Below are 20,785 nucleotides of genomic sequence, written 5' to 3' on the forward strand. Positions count from 1 at the left end.
GAAAGAGGAGATTGAAAAAGCTGGGTTAGTAACTCAGCATTACAAAAAATGAAGATCATGGCATCCAGTCCCATCACTTCATGGCAAATAGATGGGGAAACAACGGAAATAGTGAGAGACTTTATTTTCTTGGGCTTTAAAATCACGGCAGATGGTGACTGCAGCCATGAAATTAAAAGATGCTTGCTCCTTGGAAGAAAAGCTATGAAAAACCTAGGCAGCATATTAAAAAGCAGATTCATCACTTTGCCAACAAAGGTCTGTCTCGTCAAAGCTATGGTTTTTCCGGTAGTCATGTATGGATGTTGAGAGTTGGACCATAAAGAAGGCTGGGTGCTGAAGAATTGATGCTTTTGAAATGTGGTGTTGGAGAAAACTCTTGAGAGTCTCTTGGATTGCAAGGAGATCCAACCAGTCAATCCTAAAAGAAATCAGTCCTAATATTGGAAGGACTGATGCTGAAGCTGAAGCTCCAGTACTTTGGCCACCTGATGTGAAGAGCAAATTGATTGGAAAGACCCTGATGCTGGGAAAGATTGAAGGAGAGGAGGAGAAGGGGACAACAGAGGATGAGTTGGTTGGATGGCATCACCTACTCACTGGACATGAGTTTGAGCAAGCTCCGGGAGATGGTAAAGGACAGGGAAGCCTGATGTGCTGCAGTCCATGGGTCGCAAAGAGTCAGACACAACTGAGCAACTGAACAAAAACAACAAAGGCATATTGAGTTAAGTTGCTTCTGCCCATCTTAGGCATAAAATATTTGCTGTTAGTGTTCCATTTAATAGAAAGTATTTAATACTCCATCTTTCAGTTTTATAAATAATAAGTTGATTAATATAAAGCCTTTGACTATATTGTTTCTTGAGTATTTAAAAGGACTCACAAAGTAGGATTCAACCCTTAATCACTTAAAATTTTTTTACATTGTCTTCTGAGTTAGGTAGCATCCCTGACATATGGGTCTGAACATCATTTTGTACCTTCTTCACATAGAAAATAAGCACTATTTTATGCACATAGAAAAATGAAATTAGAAGTACTTTCAAACCAGAAAACCAGACTTTTTTTAGTGGCTACCTTTGAGTTCTCAATAAGTCATAAGGAATTAAGACACATAAGGACTTTGTCATTACTGAATTACATATATGGAATTCGTATTTAAATATACATGAATATGCTCATAATGTTCACAGGTGTGTGTGTGTGTGTGTGTGTGTGCTTACTCATTCCCAGAAAGCTGGATATTTTTTTAAAATACTGTTATTGATCCTTAAAGTATAGAAAATCTCATATATCATATACTCTTGACTAAATTGATTTCTTCCACAGGTTCATATGTAAATCCACTGTATATATTTATTAAACATATGGGTGTTTATATGCCCATTCCCATGAATACTGAACATTTTTGTGTGACTAGAGTCTCAAAGGGTCAAATAGTAAACATTTTAGGCCTGTGAGCCAGGAGACAAAATTGAGGGTGTTATGAACATATTTATATAACCATTTAGAATGGAATCATTTAAAACTGTATAAACCATTCTTAGCCCATGGACTAAAGTATAGTCAGTGTATTTAACCTATAGTGTCTAGTAATTCATACAAAAAGGCAATAAACAGTCTCAAACTTGACTAATATAATATATTTTTAAACAAAGAAAGTTACGTTTTTTGAAAGCTGAGTGTCAAGAGTGTTTGAAAGCTGTGTTTAAGGAAATGGCCATGTCTGTTGGAAGCAATGATGTTCTAATAATGCCATGTTTAATGCATTCTTCCCCCAACCCCAAATTTGTGTGGAATTAGATTGAATACTGAATATCAAACAGGATGTAAACACTGACTGAGAAGGTGAATTTTTTTTTTTTTAATTGTGGTAAAAGTCACACTCAGTTGAGTTCAGTCACTCAGTCATGTCTGACTCTTTGTGACCCCGTAAACTGCAGCACGCAAGGCTTCCATGTGTATCACCAACTCCCAGAGCTTGATCCAACTCTTGTCTATTAAGTTGGTGATGCCATCCAACCATCTTATCCTCTGTTACATAAAATATACTATTTCAGCCATACTTAAACTATACAGCTCAGTGGCACTGAGTACACTCATATTGTTGTGCAACTCTCACCATCATCCATGTCCTGAATTTTTCACTTTCCTAAACTGGAACTCTGTCCCCATTGAACACCAAGTCCCCATTCTCGCTCCAAACCTCTCTTCCATCCACTAGCCCCTGGCATCTACCAGTATACTTTCTGACTGAATTTGACTATTCCAGTTACCTCATATAAGTGGAGTCAAACAGTATTTGTCTGCACCAATACAAATACTGTTTGAGTCCACTTATATGAGGTAACTGGAATAGTCAAATTCAGTCAGAAAGTACACTGGTAGATGCCAGGGGTTAGTGGAATGCATTTTAAGGTTAACATATGTCCTACAAACAGTTTGTATCTTCTTTTCCCTGTACAGTAAATTTATTAAAGTCAAGCAGCTGAAGAAAATTAAGATTTAATAAGCACCAGTCTTGTGCCAGGATCTAAACTGTGTTTTTTTCTTTCATTTGTTTACTGTGAACGTTAAAAGTAGCTCCATGTGTTACTGTAACACAACACTCAGTGTTGCTGGCTCTTCTTTCCTAAAATACTGTTTTGATATGATATCAGTAGTTTTAATCGAATATCTCTGGTTTCTTTGTAGATCTTCTTCAGCAGTACCGCACTGCTGTGTGCAGGTTGGGCAGTGTGAACGAGGATCTTAATGGGCAGCTGAAGTACCTTCACACTCCCGATATGAAGAGGAAGAAACAAGAACTTGATGAACACGAAAAGAATCTCAAACTGATAGAGCAAAAACTAGGTACTGTACTTTTTGCGAGATCCTTCTCTGCAGGAAGATAGTGTGCATGATTGGAGAGAATTGAGCTCCAGGAAGAAAGAGTGTGAATGACCCAGAACTTAAATCATAGACACTCTCGACCTCCGGGTGAACTGACAAATGTTTGTAACTATTCTCTCAGCAGGCATAATAAGAAGCATTCCCAGTATTATTTATTAATTATTCTTCTATAAATTAAGAGGTATTTGCTTTCATTGCTTATAATAATTCTGGTCCTTTGAAAGTTAATTTTCTCTGTTTTCTTTCTGTCTTTGCAGGAATGACTCCCACACGTAAGTGTAATGATTCACTGCCTCACCCAATGACAGACTGTCCAGTTCCTCCCAAGAGAATAAGAAGAGAAGCTGCAAGACAAAACAGGTGAGGCTACTGTGCCCTCAAAGCTCTTGGCTCATCATACTTTAACAATAGCATGAGGGTGTTTACTTGCCTGCCCTGAACCGGAATTAATTTTGTTTTCTTTTTAACCAAATTGAGTGATGGCTAATGAAAATAAGATGGAATTATTTTATATTTCCTCCTAGGATACTCTAAAAAAATCATTTTCTAAAATGATTTTTTGCACATTATTTGAAAACTTTCAAATACATTACATTCTGCTTTATAGGCTCAGCAACTTGACAAATACAGACTATGCAGAATCACTCGTACATTACTCATTTAAAAGTTGCTTATAGTATATTGTTTGGAAAATCACATGCCATTTGCACAACTAACCAAGAAGCCAACAAAGCCATCTGCAGCCTAACTCAATGAAGAAAATTGTCCATTTCAGATTAGATACTAGTAAGCCCATCCCACAGAAAGGCGCATAGTACTGGGGTTTCTTGTATTTCACGAATGTTCATTTGGAGTCTGCCTGAGTAAGTTTCTCCTATTGACCTTTGAGGAGTTCCACTGAGACCATGATATTTAGAATTGGTATTCCATGCCCTGTCCATCTACATAGTCTGTATTTATTGTAACTATTTAATTATTTTGTGCTCTGTGTTCCTGGGTAAATAAATGTGACATGGTTCTTGCCCCCGTAGGAGGTCTGTAATCTTGTACCGAAGGGGGACAGTTCAAAAAAGTAAACCTTTTTCTGTATGTAAAAATATAGAATGATGTTAAGTTTTTACAACAGAACAGAGCACAAAGTGATACAGAACAGTGGGAGAACGTGATTGGCTGTTAGGGAAGATGCATTTAGCAGAGAACTGAAGGATGGGAAGTCAGCTCTGTAGGGATGGCTTATAGTCAGAGGGAGAAGAGGCGTGAAAGCACTAAGAAGACAACACGCCTGGCATGCCTGAGGAACTGTAAAGATGCTTGTGAGGCTAAAGGATAGTGGGTAAAAGCGAGGAGCCCCTAAGATGTGGTTGGAGAGCTAGACGGAAGCCACAGTATGCCTCTCCCCAAAATAGTATCTTGAAAAAATGACACCAGGTCCTTACAGTGAACATTGATATATTCATATAGAAAAGACATGTTCATTCTTTCCTTACATGAACATTCTGGCTAATCAAATAACTGAAGAAAGTTCTTTATAGAAGTTCTTCTTTATAAAGTTCTTTATATGAGAAGGAAGTGTATAAGAAGTCGGATAAAATGAAAACATCACTTTAAGCTTCCACTCAGTCTTTCTCAACTGGAGTTCTTTGCAGGAATTAAGCACTGCAGAAAACCATGACACTCCTGGGACAGTTCATACAGCTAACATTCTGGATGAATAAAAGGAGGTTAATTCATTGCATAGAATAGATACCTTAAGGTGTTAGAGTGTAAATCTCTCATGAATTGGAGATTTAACTGCAAAAGTATACAGAAAAGAAGGGAAATTTAGGAACAAGTTAAATGATGCCACCAGGCAGCAATTAGCCAAATCTAGAATGTCAAGAATGGGACACTATAAATGATGATTTTGTTAATAAATCAGTGACATTAAAAGAAACATAGGGAGGGACTTCCCTGGTGGCACAGTGGGTAAGAATATGCCTGCCAATGCAGGGGACAGGGATTCGATCCCTGGTCCAGGAATATTTTACGTGCCACAGAGCAACTAAACCCACGCGGCACAACTCCTGAAGCCCGTTGTGTCCTAGAACCCTTGCTCCACAACAAGAGAAGCCGCTGATGAGAAGCCCGCATGCTGTGACAAAGATGCCTAGGGAGAAGGATGAACCATTGGTTATAGAATAAAAATAACCGAGAGGTGTAACCGTCAAGTGCACATTGTACAGCTTCTTTGGACCTGGATTTGAATCTTCAGGATGACAATTTTGAAAAAATTGGGGTAAATTTTCAATCACCTGGATATTAGATATATTGAGGAATTGTGATTTTTGTGTATAGCAGTATCATAGAGTTTACAGTAAAATAAATATATAGTTAGAAATATGTACAGAGGTATTTAACAGTTGAATAATATGTCTGGGATATATTCTAAAACACTAGAAGACAAAAAAGTGACAGTAAATCAAAACAAGAAAGGGCAAAAGGTTATTATTTCTCCTGCTTTTCTGTAGGCTTGCCATAAATGGTAAAGAAGTATTTTATGGTAGATGGGGAACATTTTTCCAGTTTTTTAAGAGACCAAGTGAGGAGGTTCCTGCCAAGCAGTTCTAGACTAAAGTCCATGTTCATAGGCTCTCCTGCATGGACTTAACTACAGTTAAGACTTACAGTCACTGCAGAACCACAACTGATGCCATTGATCTGGACCTTGTTAATTAAGATTTTGTAGCAATTCAGAGGTGGTATGGGCTAAAGTTTCTTTTTTTAGTTTGTTAGTAATGGTATTTAGTAATAGTAATGGTATTTTCATTAAAGTAATGCATGTATATAAATCAAATGGTGTATATATTTAGTATACTGTATAATGTGAACTGCTGCTGCTGCTAAGTCACTTCAGTCGTGTCTGACTCTGTGTGACCCCATAGACGTCAGCCCACCAGGCTCCCCTGTCCCTGGGATTCTCCAGGCAAGAACACTGGAGTCGGTTGCCATTTCCTTCTCCAATGCATGAAAGTGAAAAAGTGAAAGTGAAGTCGCTCAGTCGTCTCCGACTCTTAGCGACCCCATGGACTGCAGCCTACCAGGCTCCTCTGTCCATGGGATTTTCCAGGCAAGAGTACTGGAATGGGGTGCCATTGCCTTCTCCTAACGTGAACTACACATATAATTTAACATTTTCTAGGCACCATTTTAAAAGAAGCAGCGAGATTAAATTTTAATAGTATATTTTATTGAACACAGTATACAAAGTATTATCATTGCAACATACTGCCAGTAGTATAGAAATTATTAATGAGACATTTTAAATTCTCTTTCATACAAAGTCTTCAAAATTCAGAGGACAGCAAATCTGTTAGGACTAGCCACATTGCAAGTGCTCTGGAGCCACACGTGGCTCATGGCTACCAGACTGGACAGCACAGGTATCAAAAGAACTCACGGTGATGAGATCTTGTTCCTCTGTACCCTTACCCCATCCTGGTTCCCAGAGGCAGCCTTGGTTTTAACTGCTTTAGTTTTTCTGTTTTTGGTACACATTTATGTATGTCAGTCTTGTTTTATCAGTTTTCAGACAGTGCAGTCCACCCAGCACCTTGGTGCGGAGGTCTGTCTTGTGTTGCCCATCTAATGACTTTTGAACTAAATTGTTCTTGTGGTTATTTGGTTACGTTCTCTCTTGCAACCAACAACGAAGACCTCTGTGCTTTTTTCAAAGTTATTGAGTGATAAGCAACATATATTATTATGGCTCTGACTATGATACAGGCAGAGTTGTGCGCTAGGATTACATTTCCCTCTGTAAGATTCTAATGCCATGACCCCACTTAGGCCACCAGTGTTCCAAACATCAGAGTCAAGTAAATCTTCTAAACAATCAGTTCTTAAAATCATGTTGAATTTTAATCCAGTTCTTAGACTGTTTCTTGAATGTTGTGAATGTCTCTGGAGTTTCTAATAGTCTTTCTTTTTTCCTTCACTGTGTAACTTGATCATGTATTCTTCCACCTGCTTTAGTAACTGTTACTAGTAATCCTGTAGGTCTTCTGGGTCCTTGCTGGCTGCTCTCTCGGCAATCCATTGTTTCTCGGCTTCCTTGTCATTCTCTTATAACTTCTTAGGAAAGTGTATAAATAGAAACTGCATGTCTGAATCTGTCTTCCTCTGCCTTCACATTTGATTAAGGTTTTCTGGGGATTACAGGATAGAAACAAGGCTGGAATATCAAGGAGGAGGTTCTGGGAATAATCAAGAGACAGTGGGAACCTTGGACTCAGTCAGAGAAGTCCAGCCCAAAACAGGAGGGAGCGAAATGGAAGAGGAGAGAAAACAGAGCCTAGACCATGCCAAGTTTTCAACCCCAGGCTTTAAGAGCTCTGTTCTCTTTTTTCTAGGTATTAACACTTTCACCAGGAAGTTAGATAACAATGCTAATTAGTTAATTAAAAGTTGGTATCATGGCTTCCGATGTAGTTGGTGGCGCCCTAGAGGCTTGTCTGTTGCCAACATCTACACACTAGCAACCTGCTAGTTGGCTCTCCAGCCATACCCTTAAAGCAAAGCCTTCTTGTCCACTCCCCTGCTCCCTCATCCCTTAAAATTCCTACTCAGAGAGCAGCCTTAATGGGAAAACAGTTCTATTTTTATTAATAGTAGACTAAATCCAGACCAGCAGCACAGTCCTTTTTCTTAAGTGTAATTGTACAGCTGAGAGTCATTATGCATATGAGGGGAGTCAACAACATGTGAGGGGAAATCCAAGATAAATAACAAAACCAACCCTGGAAGATGATTCAGCTGAACTCTCTTAAAAACTGTGTGTAATTTCTGATTAGATTGTGGAAGGAGTTACATTTGTGAAACCAAGAGGATATTAGGAGAAAGATACAGCCAGGACAGGATTACAGATCCCATTGCTGAAATTAAACCCTTTAAAGGACAGCAGCAGAAGCCAGGCAAGGAGGGGGAAAAAATTTAAAGGACTAACGTAAAGGAAACTTCCCAGAAAAATAGTGGGAAATATGTGAAGAGAAAGGGGGAGATGTAGAGAACCAATTCAGACTATCAGGAATCCTAGAAAGAAGAAAATGGAGAAGAAACAACTTGTGGAAGAGAATTCCCAGGGGTGAAAGGGTCTGTTGAAGGCCCAGTACAATGACTGACAGAAGATAACACCAAGAAAATTCATAGCAAATTTGTGGAATAACAAGGGTGAAGAGTGTAAATGTTTTCAGAGATAGACCCATATTGTCAGTACAGCTTTTTTGCATACACAAAAAAACAAACATAAAAAAGCTGTTGTCATCAAGCTTTGTGGTGGCAGGTGAGAAGATGTAGATCGCATATTTGCTGTATTCTAACCTGTGGCTTCCTGTTTACATCCTGCTTATCTTTGGGAAATCTAATATCACTTTAAATTTCTATTTAAAATTTAAACCACTGTTTAATTAGTAATTTCCTCATCCCCAGTCTCTACCTGTTCTCCATAATTCACACTATATCAAAAATGTTACTGCATTTGAGATGAAAGTATCTTTAATATTGAAATAGTGATTTCATCCATACAATGGAAAACAAATTCAGCAGTAGGAAATAGCAACATATGATATGTGTTTATATGTTATTATTAGTGTGTGTGTATTACCTATTTATATATTGTTGGCTTTTATAGGGATTATATATTATATTTCATCAACTGTAAGATGTCAGTAACTATTAAAAACATCATTATTCCATGAGGCACTGAAAGAAAACACTGCAGATTAACTCATGACATTATAAAGTGGTGTCAGAGATGTTAAATGTAGGAAAATGTGGATTTTAGAATCAACAGAATATACTTAGCAGTATATATTATGCAGTAGACTCATTTCCTTCAGTAGAGACTTCGGTTTTCTAATCGATTTTCTACTCATAAAGATAACAAATTAGCTCTTTACCAAAATTGTGTGTCTTTTGTTTGGAGATGGCAGTTCAGGGAACTGTTGTTTAAAAAGAAAGTATAGGGCTTCCTTGGTGGTTCAGGGGTAAAGAATCCGTCTGCCCAGTGCAGGAGACACAGGTTCAATCCCTGGTCTGGAAATATCCCACTAAGGCTGTGTGCCACAGTTATTGAGCCTGTGCCCCAACTGAGCCCATGACCCCAACTACTGAGCCCATGTGCCACAACTGCTGAAGCCTATGCACCTTAGAACCTGTGCTCAGCAGCGAGAGAAGCCGCTTTAATTAGAAGCCCTTGTATCACAACTAGAAAGTAGCCCCTGCTTGCCACAACTAGAGAAAAAACGATGAAGACCCCAGCACAGCGCCCCCCCCAAGAAGAAAAAGAAAATATATCTGAGTAAGAAAATATCTGCATAAATATATACTAAGATGTTCACCCTCTGTATGTAAATAGAGTTATAAGTATTTTTGAATGTTTTTGCTTTATCTTTGTGACCTTTCTCTAATAAGCATTATAATTCTTGTTAAAATTTTTAAATGGTAATTTCATTTTAGGAAAGGGGAAAATAAGCAATAATCTGCAAAATTTGGATCTAGGATATACCACTCCAAAGAACTATGCTACACAGAATTTATCTCTTCCTCTGTATATGTTAACTTCTGCTTTGCTGTCAAGCTTTTGTTTGTTGCATACATGTGAAAGAAATGCTTACATACAAGGATTTAATTAAGTCTGTTTATACCAAGAATTACTATAATTACTAGAACACGGTTCCACTGCGTATTTAACCACCCAGGTCTGATGAAGGAGTTACAGGGGAGGTCTGATGAGGGAGTTACAGGGGAGGAGAACTTTGGTATATAAAACTTAACTGTGTTTTTTTTCCACTTTGATCAGGATTATAACCAAAACTGATGTGTGAGAGATGACAGAAAGGAGGCCATTAGTCTCCCTAAGAATGCCCTGCCTTCTGCAGCTCTGTTTCAGAAGACCAAGAGGGTGACTTATGATGAATATTTCTGGGGATGATACAAGAACCTAGGCTTGCATTTCCATGTTTAGCCAAACAGGACTGGAAGCAACCATTCAGTTTTGTCAATCTCACTGGACAGTGTGGGCTTACTGGAATTATTCCAGTTGTCAGGCCTTTTGGTTGTCGTTATCTTGCAAATGTGTCAGAGGAAAATACGCAATTACAGCAGTGACTGCACAGCTGACACATAGCATTTATTAATCCTGAAGACAAGTGTATGTACTGTTTTTCAGTATGTTTATCATGAATATGCTAGAACTGTTTCTTGAGAGCAGACCTTTTTATTACTTTTGTGTGAATTTATTTAACAAAACTTTTTGTTGTGTCTAAGGAAAGTTCTAGAGGTTAGGTATTTAATTGGAAATTGAGAGGAAACTTGTAATTCAGAATAAAATCAGAAAAGCACAGGTATCTCGGAATTCACATCTTAAGATACATGGAAAAATATTAAATTGATGGGTTAACTTTTGACAGCATTTTAAATTTCTACAGATTTATCTTGTGTATATATGTATATATATATAATATGCAGCAGCATCAGTTTTATAAACATCGTTTGACTTTATTAATACTAGATTATATAGTCTCAGCCTTAATTCTACATTTATGTTATTTTGTAATTTTTTATTACTATTTTTAAAGAGTTAAAGAAGTTGTACACTCCCTCATTAAGGGAATAAAGGTCTGCTAGAAGTTTGCTGCAAAAACATTTGAATTGTGTATTAATTCATGCTAATGTATGTCGATATATGTCTTTGTTGTCAGTCCAGGACTATTGGTTTATGTAGTTATTTTGTAAGGAAATACTTTTGGTACAGTTTTGTGGCCCAGCAAATGTGTGTGTTTTTTAATCCTTTCTGAATATACAGTGAGGTTAATAAAGAAGATTGTTCCTTCCTGTTGAATAGGTGTGTTTTCCTTTTTCAAAATCTAAAGTTCCATGAAAATTACCTTAGTGTAAATTATTATGATGTTTAACCTCGCTTTATAATTGGAAGGCATTTAACTGTTTTGTGAAAGAAAGAAGCAAAATGGCAGTAATGAGAATTAGTTAAAAGAAAGAGTGGATTTCAAAGAGTGGATTCCTTTTAAGTAAAACTAACTACTTATTAGTTATTAAATATTAGTGTCAAAAAGATAAGTTTCATCTTCTAAGTGTTTTTAACTTTTTGAGGTTATGACTTGGTTACTTACAGTTATTATGAAATGGATAGGATTAATATTTTTAGTCTGTAACTTTCAGATACTTTTAGTAAAAAAGTTTTAATTTGTCTCATTTTACTACATCTAATGTCTGCTAAACATTTTCATGGAATCATTTCATAGTTATATAGTTATAAATTTACTGTTATAGATGTTAATTTAAGATAATATTATTTTGCATGTCTTTTGAACACTTCAGAAAGAGATTGTTACATTTTAGCAGGCATATGTTTAGATTTAGAGATAAGTACCACAGAGTCAGACACGACTGAAGCGACACAGCAGCAGCAGCATTAAAATTTGTGGGAGGACTCTTGGCCTAAAAATTACTTATCTTAAATATAAGGCGAAGTTTCTCCACATCTGACTGGGGCAGGCAGTTATTTCACTTATGAATTCATCAATAACTTGAGTTTCTGAAAATACTTTACTAGTTAGAATTAATTCCCTTTTAGAGAGAAATCAAATTCATGTTAAAGAATCACTATTCCAAGGGACAAGCAATAGAGAGACATTGGTTATATTGTTTTACATTAGGAAGCCTAATTTCAAAGTAAAGTAATGTCTGATAATAGAAATTCCTAGTGTTCTGATTCCTTACAGTCCAGTAACAAATAGCATGAGGTAGAAAATATTTAAATTTTTGTATAGTATCATATTTAAATCTTATTAGTAGAATTTGTTTATATCTTTTTCACTTGTGTCTCGTCAGTTATTCTTAACTTCTGAAATTCTTGGTCGAAATGGAACATAATGTCTCATTTGTCTGATTTCATCTTAGTGGGAATAAAGAATTATGTTGCTTGACCTATTTATTTGATATCCACTATGAATATTTGAATTTTTTTATTAGGAATAATTAAACAATAGGAGTTCACTTTTATACTATACAAGACCATTTGTTATGTTGGGCTAGAAATGACAGGATAATAAAAGATGAATCTTATACTTTGCATTTCTTATGATTTCACTAGTTCTACGATATACTGATAAATGAATGCCAAATTCAGTGAAAAAATACACTTCCATGTTTTTGTAGACTAGAAATATGCCTTGATTTGTTAATCATATTGCACATTTCTCTTCTTCAATAATTTTGCAGAGTGAATTTCTTCTATGAAGAGTTGCTGGGGGTTCCTTTATGGCCTAGTAGTTAGGATTCCGGGCTTTCACTGAAATCCATCCATGGTCGGGAACCAAGATTCTGCAAGCTGCACTGTGCAGCCAAGAAGAAAAGGGAGAACTGCTGACAGTTCAACTATGGTCCTTGGATCAAATACTAACAAAAAGTCAAAAGAATCATTTTTTTTAATGTGCTTAATAATAATATTGAGCTCTGGCTACATTTGTGTTAAATGTTCATGTGTCGATTGCCTGATGTTTTTATAGTAGAATATAGATGTGAAGGACAAAGTAGCCTGGCATGCTACAATCCATGGAGTCACAAAGAATCGGACATGACTTAACAACTGAACAGCAACAATTGGTTAGAATGAAATACCAATTTCATGAGACATTTATAAATAGGATTACTGGGATGTTTCAAAATGTAAAATTAAAAAGTACTTGGCCTTAGTTTGAAATACAGAATGGTTTTTATCAGAACATTCATAAATTCATTAATGTAGCAGATACATATATCTGCTATATGCAAACCAGTGTGTCCAACCTATGGAAGGAGATAATAGCTACCACATGCTGAGTAAAACATTTACATATATTTTCATACATGTTTGATCCCCAAGTTAAATAAACATTGTATAAACTCTGCCTATGCTAATCTAGGCTTTAAAACTCAGCAGCTTCAAGACTAGGACAAATTATTTAACCTGTCTGTATCTCAGCTTTTCTCATCTTTAAAATGAGGATAGAAAAATCTGGCTTAAAACTCAACATTCAAAAAACTAAGATCATGGCATCTGGTCTCATCACTTCATGACAAATAGGTAAAAAATGGAAGCAGTGACAGATTTTCTCTTGGGCTCCAAATTACTGTGGATGGTGACTGCAGCCATGAAATTAAAAGTGAGCTTCTTGGAAGGCCATGACAAACCTAGACAGACGTCACTTTGCTGACAAAGGTCTGTCTAGTCAAAGTTCTGGTCTTTCCAGTACTCATGTATGGATGTCAAGAGTTGGACCATAAAATAGGCTGAGCACTGAAGAACTGATGCTTTTGAACTGTGGTGCTGGAGAAGACTTGAGAGTCCCTTGGACAGCACAGGAGATCAAGCCAGTCCTGAATATTCATTGGAAGGACTGATGCTGAATCTGAAGCTCAAATATTTTGGCCACCTGATGCAAATGGCTGACTCATTGGAAAAGACCCTGATTGCCAGGAAAGTTTAAAGGCAAAAGGAGAAGAGGGTGGCAGAGGATGAGATGGTTGGATGGCATCACTGATTCAATGGACATGAACTTGGGTGAACTCCAAGAGGTGGGAGGAACAAGGAAGTCTGGTGTACTGCACTCCATGGCGTTACAAAGAGTCTGACACGACTTAGCAAATGAAAAACAATATACCTATTTTGTAGGGTTTCATAATCAAATGAAACAACTGAATGGTGAATGTTGTTTGGCATGTAGATTTCCAGTGGATGTCATTTTCTTCCCTTTGTTAGGCAGTTATACAGACAGTCACTACATCTGATGAGAGGTATGTGTGAATTGTAGGGAGATGATGGAGCATGTGACACTGAAACTGGACCTTGATGGGTTTGTAGGATTTATGTGTGCTGCGATTTGGGGAAGGACAAGTAGAATGCTACGAGTGAAGACAATGCAACATAAAAGGCAGCGTTTCTTTGGAAGGAGCTCAAACTGACTCGAGTCCAAGGGAAAGTAAAATCAGATATAATCTGGAAGCGGATCTCTAAGACCTTGGGCTTTTAAGGAAATATTGAATCAGTACAAGTAAGTTTTTCAGCAGTCCTAATTAAACCTGTGCTTTAAGAATTAAATGTGGGGGAATCCCCTGGCAATCCATTGGTTAGGACCCTGTGCTTCCACTGTAGGGGCAGGGTCGGGGGCACATAGGCTCAACCCCTAATCTGAGAACTAAGATGCTTCATGGTGCTACCAAAAAAGAAAAGTGAATTCTATGACAATATTAAAGAGTTAAATGTGCAGGGTACAACTTTTGCTAAGACAGCCTGAGGAGCTCTGCTGACCCTGCTCCCCAGTAACTGGTAAGAAGTATTAAAAGTAACCATTTAAAATCTCTAGGGACTTGCCTGGTGGTCTAAGGGTTAAGAATCCACCTGCCAGGGACGCAAGTTCAATCCCTGGTCCGGGAAGATTCCACATGCCATTGAGCAACTAAGCCTGTGTGCCACGACTACTGAGACTATGCTCTAGTGCCTGTGAGCCCCAACTACTGACCCACAATGCCCTAGAGCCCGTGCTCCACAAGAGAAGCCACTGAAATGAAAAGCCCAGGCACTGCAACTCGTGCAGCAAGGAAGACCCAACACAGCGATAAATATTTTTTAAAAACTTACCTAAAACTTCTAAGACTCTAAGGACAGAATTAGTAAATGAAGAAACATCTATTCAAGAAAATATAAGAAAATTCTGCAGGAAAGTTGAGAATCTGGTATTTTAAACCAAACCTGATTGTCCCACCTCCCAGCTCAGTGAGGTGGAGGCCCCAGTCCAGACTGCTGCAGCCAGGAATCTCACGCCCTTGTCCCTCTACCTCCCAGCCAGGAGGAGCAAGACTTCAGTGCTTTCTTACTGTGCCCGCAACTGCCTTTTGCTTCAGTCCCAGGTCAGTGTGGTCAAGTGTTGAGGGCTGTCTCCTTCCTCCCAGGCCCCACTTGTAGGATGGAGGCTCTGCCCTGGATGTGGCGTGCTGAGAATAATGTAGCCTTGATAGCCCTTCCTCCAGCCCATGAGGTGGTGGTTCCAGCCCAGGAGAAGTAAGCCAAGAGGACCTCAAGTAGTACCCCCCCCCAAACCATGTTTAGCCACAAGAGTACAGTGTTACTCAGAAATTTGCCATCATCCCCAGCTTCAGAATACTGGCTCTGAGATTTTGTTTGGAAGGAAGGAGGGGAGATAAATAGTTCCTAATTGCTTCTCAAAGGAACTGGCTTTGTTTACAACATGGAGAAATTTAAAGAGAATTCTCAAAAAACAATGGAGGTTGTATAGGAAATAGGGAAGAGGTCCATGGATCTAATGAAGATAAAGTATATAGGCTGGCTAGCTTTCAGGAATAAGACACCTGGAAGAAGCCCTCCTTGGGTCTTTAAATATCAAACACTGGGAACAAATATCAAAGAACAAATGTCAATCACCGGGAGATAATAAAGGACAGTGAAGCCTGGCGTGCTGCAGTCCATGGGGTCACAGAGTCGGACACGACAGTGACTACACAAGAACAACCTCAGAAACTTAATCCCCCTCAAGAAAAAAGCTATAATCTGATTAAAAATTTTTGCTTTAGGACATTGATATAAATAATAGAGCAATGAACCAGCTATTCATGGGTCTAACACCTTTAATATCTGATTGTAGGGTCAAGGAAAGAGAGTCCCAACAACACCTCTGTTATCCCAAAGTGACTTGGGGCATACCTGGAGCTGTGCCTCCCTGAAGAGGAACGTCCAATTTAACACTGGAGGATGGATGGAGATGTAGATTTCACTAAAATAATCTGGAAAACGGGCTTCCCTGGTGGCTCAGACAGTAAAGAATCTGCCTGCAATGCAGGAGACCCAGATTCAGTCCCTGGGTTGGGACGATCCCCTGGAGAAGGAGATGGCTACCTACTCCAGTATTCTTGCCTGGAGAAGCCCATGGACAGAGGGGCATGACCATTTACTAACTTAGGAAATAAGCCCCAGAGAGGGTTGAACCAGTACCCAAAGTTGGAATACGTTATCTAAAATGTTGCCCTTTCCAACAATATATTATGAGATGCAAAGAAATTGAAAAGTATGACTCCCACACTGGAAATAGGGCAGCAGAAACTGCCTGTGAGAACTACTAGTTGTTAGGTTTAACAGAAAAATATTTTGAAGTACCCATTGTCAATTTGATGTTCACAGAACTGAAGAAAAGCTTGATTAAGCAATTGAAGGTACAGTGACAATGTCTTTGTCAAATTAAGGATATCAATAAAAGATTTTTAAACTATATAGAAATTCTGGACTTGAATGATAACAAATAAGCAATTCACTAGAATGACAACATTTATCTGGCAGAAGAGAGAATTAGTGGACTTGGAGATAGAATAATAAGAGACTAGGCAGTTCAAACAGAAAAAAGAATGAAAAATGAGTAGAGGCTAAGAGAAAGTGCACCTAACAAAGTAGGTGGACATATTTTTTAGTTTATTCACAATTTATTATAAAAAGCAATAGTTATGCAGACAGTGAGAGTTCAGAAATAAACCTCTGCTTCTATGGTCAATTGATTTTCATAAAGGGTGTCAAGAATCAACCAAAGGGAAAACAGTCGTCTATTTGACAAATAATTTGACACTATTTGACAAATAGTGCTGAATCAACTGGACAGTAAGCAAAAATGAAACGATCCCACCTCACACCATGTACAAAAATTACCTTAAAAAAGATCAAAAACCTAAATAGAAAAGCAAAAAATTTCAACTCCTAGAAGAAAACATAGAGGTAAATCTTCAAGGCCTTGGATTTAGTGAAGAATTCTTAGATACGACACCAAAATCTAGAGCAACAAACGGGGATAATTGGATTTCATCAAGATTAGACAATTTTGCTTCAAAATGTACTCTCAACATGAAATGGCAACCAGCAGAATGGTGGAAAATATTTACAAATCATATACCTGATAAGGGACATATCTAGAATATATGAAAAGCCCATGTAATTGAATAATAAAAATACAAACTCAATTTAAAAGTAGACAAAGGATATGAAGAGATATTTCTCCAAAAAAAAAAAAAATACACAGATGCTTAACAAGCACATGAAAGATGTTTTATTATTCATCAGGGAGGGGAACAAAACCACTCTGAGACACTACTTCATGTCCACTAGGATCGCTAATCAAAAAGTCAGATAACAGCAATTTGGTCAAGAAGATGTAGAAATTGGAAGTCTTATGCGTTGCTGGTAAGAATGTGAAATGATCCAATCACCTTGGAGAACAGTGTTGATGAGGCAGTTTCTCAAATGATTAATCATAGTATTACCATTTGACCCAGTAATTCCATTCCTGGGTATATACCCAAGAGCAATGAAATCATTTGTCCACACAGAAACTTGTACATGAATGTTATAACAGCATGACTCATATAACTAAAAGGTATCCATCAAGGAATGAATGAAATTTTTAATATCCACCAGGAAAAAATAAAAAATGAAGGAAGCACCAATACATGTTACAATATGGATAAACCACAAAAACATCAAGTGAAAAAAGTAAGTCACAAAAGACCACATACCGTTGTGATTCCACTCCTATGAAAGTTAAGAATAGGAAAATCTATAGAAACAGGAAGATAAGTGGTTGCTTAGAGTGGTGGAAGGGTGTGAAGGAGTAGGAGTCATCTGATAGACAAAAGGTACAGAATTATCCATATGGATTGAATTGTGTGCTCCTAAAAGATTCTGAAGTTCAAACCCTAGTACCTCAGAATTTGGTCTTGTTTGAAAAAGTAATCGAGTGAAAATGAGATCATTAAGGTGGGTTCTAACCCCCATGGAACTGATGTTCTTATGAAAAGGAAAACTCTGGACACAGACACTAACAGGAGACAGAGAAGACACACAGGGAAAGATGACTGGATACACATCTACACTGAGCAGCTAGAAACCAGAAGAGGAAGGAGGGGGCAGACACTGAATGTTTGTGCCCTCCCCAAATTCATATGCTGAAGGCTGTTCACAAATGTGAGGGTGTTTGGAGGTGAGATCTTTGGTTACGAGGGTTGAGCCCAGGTGAATGGGATTAGTGCCCTTATTTATAAAAGAGACATCAGAGAGATCCCCTTCTCCTTCCACCATATGAGGACACAGCAGAAGGACAGCCACCAAGAAGCAGGTTCCCATCAGATGCCAAATCTACCCACACCCTAATCTCGGACTTCCCAGCTTCCAGACGGTGAGAAAGAAATTTCTTTAGTTATGACCCAGCCAATCTATGGTATTCTCTTTCAGCAGCCTAAACAGACTAAAACAGAAGGATTCTTAAAGCATGGCACTGCCAGGACCTTGATTTCAGACTTGTAACCTCCAAAACTGAGGCATTTATGTTGTTTCAAGCCATCTAGTTTTTGGTACTTTATAATGGCAACCCTAGGAAATTAATACCAGAGGTGACAGCTAAAGAATATAAGATTTCCACATGAGATGATAAAAAGGTTCCCAAAATGACTGTGGTAATGGTTGCACATGTTTGTAAATGTACTGAAACTATTGCATTGTTAATGTTAAATGGATCAATTGTATAGAACATGAATTATATTTCAATTTTAAAATTAATGAGAAATATTGGGTTTAGCCAAAAAGTTAATTTGGGTTTTTCTAACATCTTTCTAAACAAACATTTTGGCCAACCCAATAGAAGACCAAAAATTCATGAATTTGTGGAAATTTAAAAACACATTTTAAAAAAATCAATGAATCAAGGAAAACACAAAGGAAATTAAATACTTAGAGATTAATGAAAATGAAATATAATACACCAAAACACATGAAACACAATGAAAGCACAACTGAGAGAAATTTATAGCTGTAAATGCTTATATTAATACATAAGAAAGACTGAAATCAACTCTTCCTTTACAACCTAAGGATCTAAAAAAGAACAAACTAAACCCAAATCTAGTAGAAGGGAGGAAATGATAAAGAATAGAGAAAAGTAAAATAGAATATTAAAAAAGAAAATGATTGATATCAAAAATTGGTTCTTTCAGGCTCTACTACAAAGCCACAGTCATCAAGACAGTATGGTACTGGCACAAAGACAGAAATATAGATCAATGGAACAAAATAGATCTTTGACAAAGGAGGCAAGAATATACAATGGAGAAAAGACAATCTCTTTAACAAATGGTGCTGGGAAAACTGGTCAACCACTTGTAAAAGAATGAAACTAGAACACTTTCTAACACCATACACAAAAGTAAACTCAAAATGGATTAAAGATCTAAACATAAGACCAGAAACTATAAAACTCCTAGAGGAGAACATGGGCAAAACATTCTCCGACCATAAATCACAGCAGGATCCTCTATGACCCACCTCCCAGGATATTGGAAATAAAAGCAAAAATAAATGGGATCTAATTAAAATTAAAAGCTTCTGCACAACAAAAGAAACTATAAACAAGGTGAAAAGACAGCCTTCAGAATGGGAGAAAATAATAGCAAATGAAGCAACTGACAAACAACTAATCTCAAAAATATACAAGCAACTCCTACAGCTCAATTCCAGAAAAATAAACGACCCAATCAAAAAATGGGCCAAAGAACTAAATAGACATTTCTCCAAAGAAGACATACAGATGGCTGACAAACACATGAAAAGATGCTCAACATCACTCATTATCAGAGAAATGCAAATCAAAACCACTATGAGGTACCATTTCACACCAATCAGAATGGCTGCAATCCAAAAGTCTACAAGCAATAAATGCTGGAGAGGGTGTGGAGAAAAGGGAACCCTCTTACACTGTTGGTGGGAATGCAAACTAGTACAGCCACTATGGAGAACAGTGTGGAGATTCCTTAAAAAACTGGAAGTAGAACTGCCATACGACCCAGCAATCCCACTGCTGGGCATACACACTGAGGAAACCAGAAGGGAAAGAGACACGTGTACCCCAATGTTCATCGCAGCATTGTTTATTATTATAGCCAGGACATGGAAGCAACCTAGATGTCCATCAGCAGATGAATGGATAAGAAAGCTGTGGTACCTATACACAATGGAGTATTACTCAGCCATTAAAAAGAATACATTTGAATCAGTTCTAATGAGGTGGATGAAACTGGATCCTATTATACAGAGTCGAGTAAGCCAGAAAGAAAACCACAAATACAGTATACTAACGCATATATATGGAATTTAGAAAGATGGTAACGATAATCCTGTATGCGAGACAGCAAAAGAGACACAGATGTATAGAACAGTCTTTTGGACTCTGGGGGAGAGGGAGAGGGGGCTGATTTGGGAGAATAGCATTGAAACATGTATAATATCATATAAGAAACAAATAGCCAGTCCAGGTTCAATGCAGGATACAGGAAGCTTGGGGCTGGTGCACTGGGATGACCCAGAGGGATGGTATGGGGAGGGAGGTGGGAGGGGGGTTCAGGATTGGGAACATGTGTACACCCGTGGCGGATTCATGTTGATGTATGGCAAAACCAATACAATATTATAAAGTAATTAGCCTCTAATTAAAACAATAAATTTAAATAATAAAAGATCAACAAAATTGACAATCTTTAGCTCAGTGGACTATGGGAGAAAGATACAAATTACTAAAGTCTGAAATGAAAATGGGGACTTTACAAATGATTCTAGAGAAATATAAAGGATTATAAGAGAGTGCTATGAACAATTGTATGCCAAAAAAGTTGGATAACCTAGATGAAACAGACAAATTCCTAGAAACTGCTAAACATGTTGCTTTATTTCTAATCACAACTCTGTGAAACCATTTTAATTCACTGAGAAGAACAGCAGTCATTGTGCACAGAGATAGAACCATCACTATGGCAT

The 20,785-nt window shown here is 37.6% G+C and overlaps 1 protein-coding gene across 4 annotated transcripts in view; it reads left to right on the forward strand.

Annotated features, from left to right (window-relative positions):
* The window catches only part of SMCHD1 (structural maintenance of chromosomes flexible hinge domain containing 1), a 129,697-nt gene extending 115,664 nt beyond the window's left edge, over window positions 1-14,033 (forward strand). For 3 of the 4 annotated variants that reach the window (XM_061399827.1, XM_061399829.1, XM_061399830.1), the window contains 3 exons: window positions 2,698-2,856; window positions 3,153-3,255; window positions 12,172-14,033. In XM_061399827.1, coding sequence (XP_061255811.1) covers window positions 2,698-2,856; window positions 3,153-3,255; window positions 12,172-12,226 — 317 coding nt within the window. In that variant the 3' untranslated portion in view covers window positions 12,227-14,033. Of the gene's footprint in view, window positions 1-2,697; window positions 2,857-3,152; window positions 3,256-9,730; window positions 11,892-12,171 lie in introns of those variants that run through there. The other variant, XM_061399828.1, reaches the window with a different exon arrangement.
* The last annotated feature ends 6,752 nt before the right edge of the window (window positions 14,034-20,785 follow it).

Source organism: Bos javanicus, chromosome 24 (genome assembly GCF_032452875.1).
Source record: "Bos javanicus breed banteng chromosome 24, ARS-OSU_banteng_1.0, whole genome shotgun sequence".
Classification (NCBI taxonomy): Eukaryota; Metazoa; Chordata; class Mammalia; order Artiodactyla; family Bovidae; genus Bos; species Bos javanicus.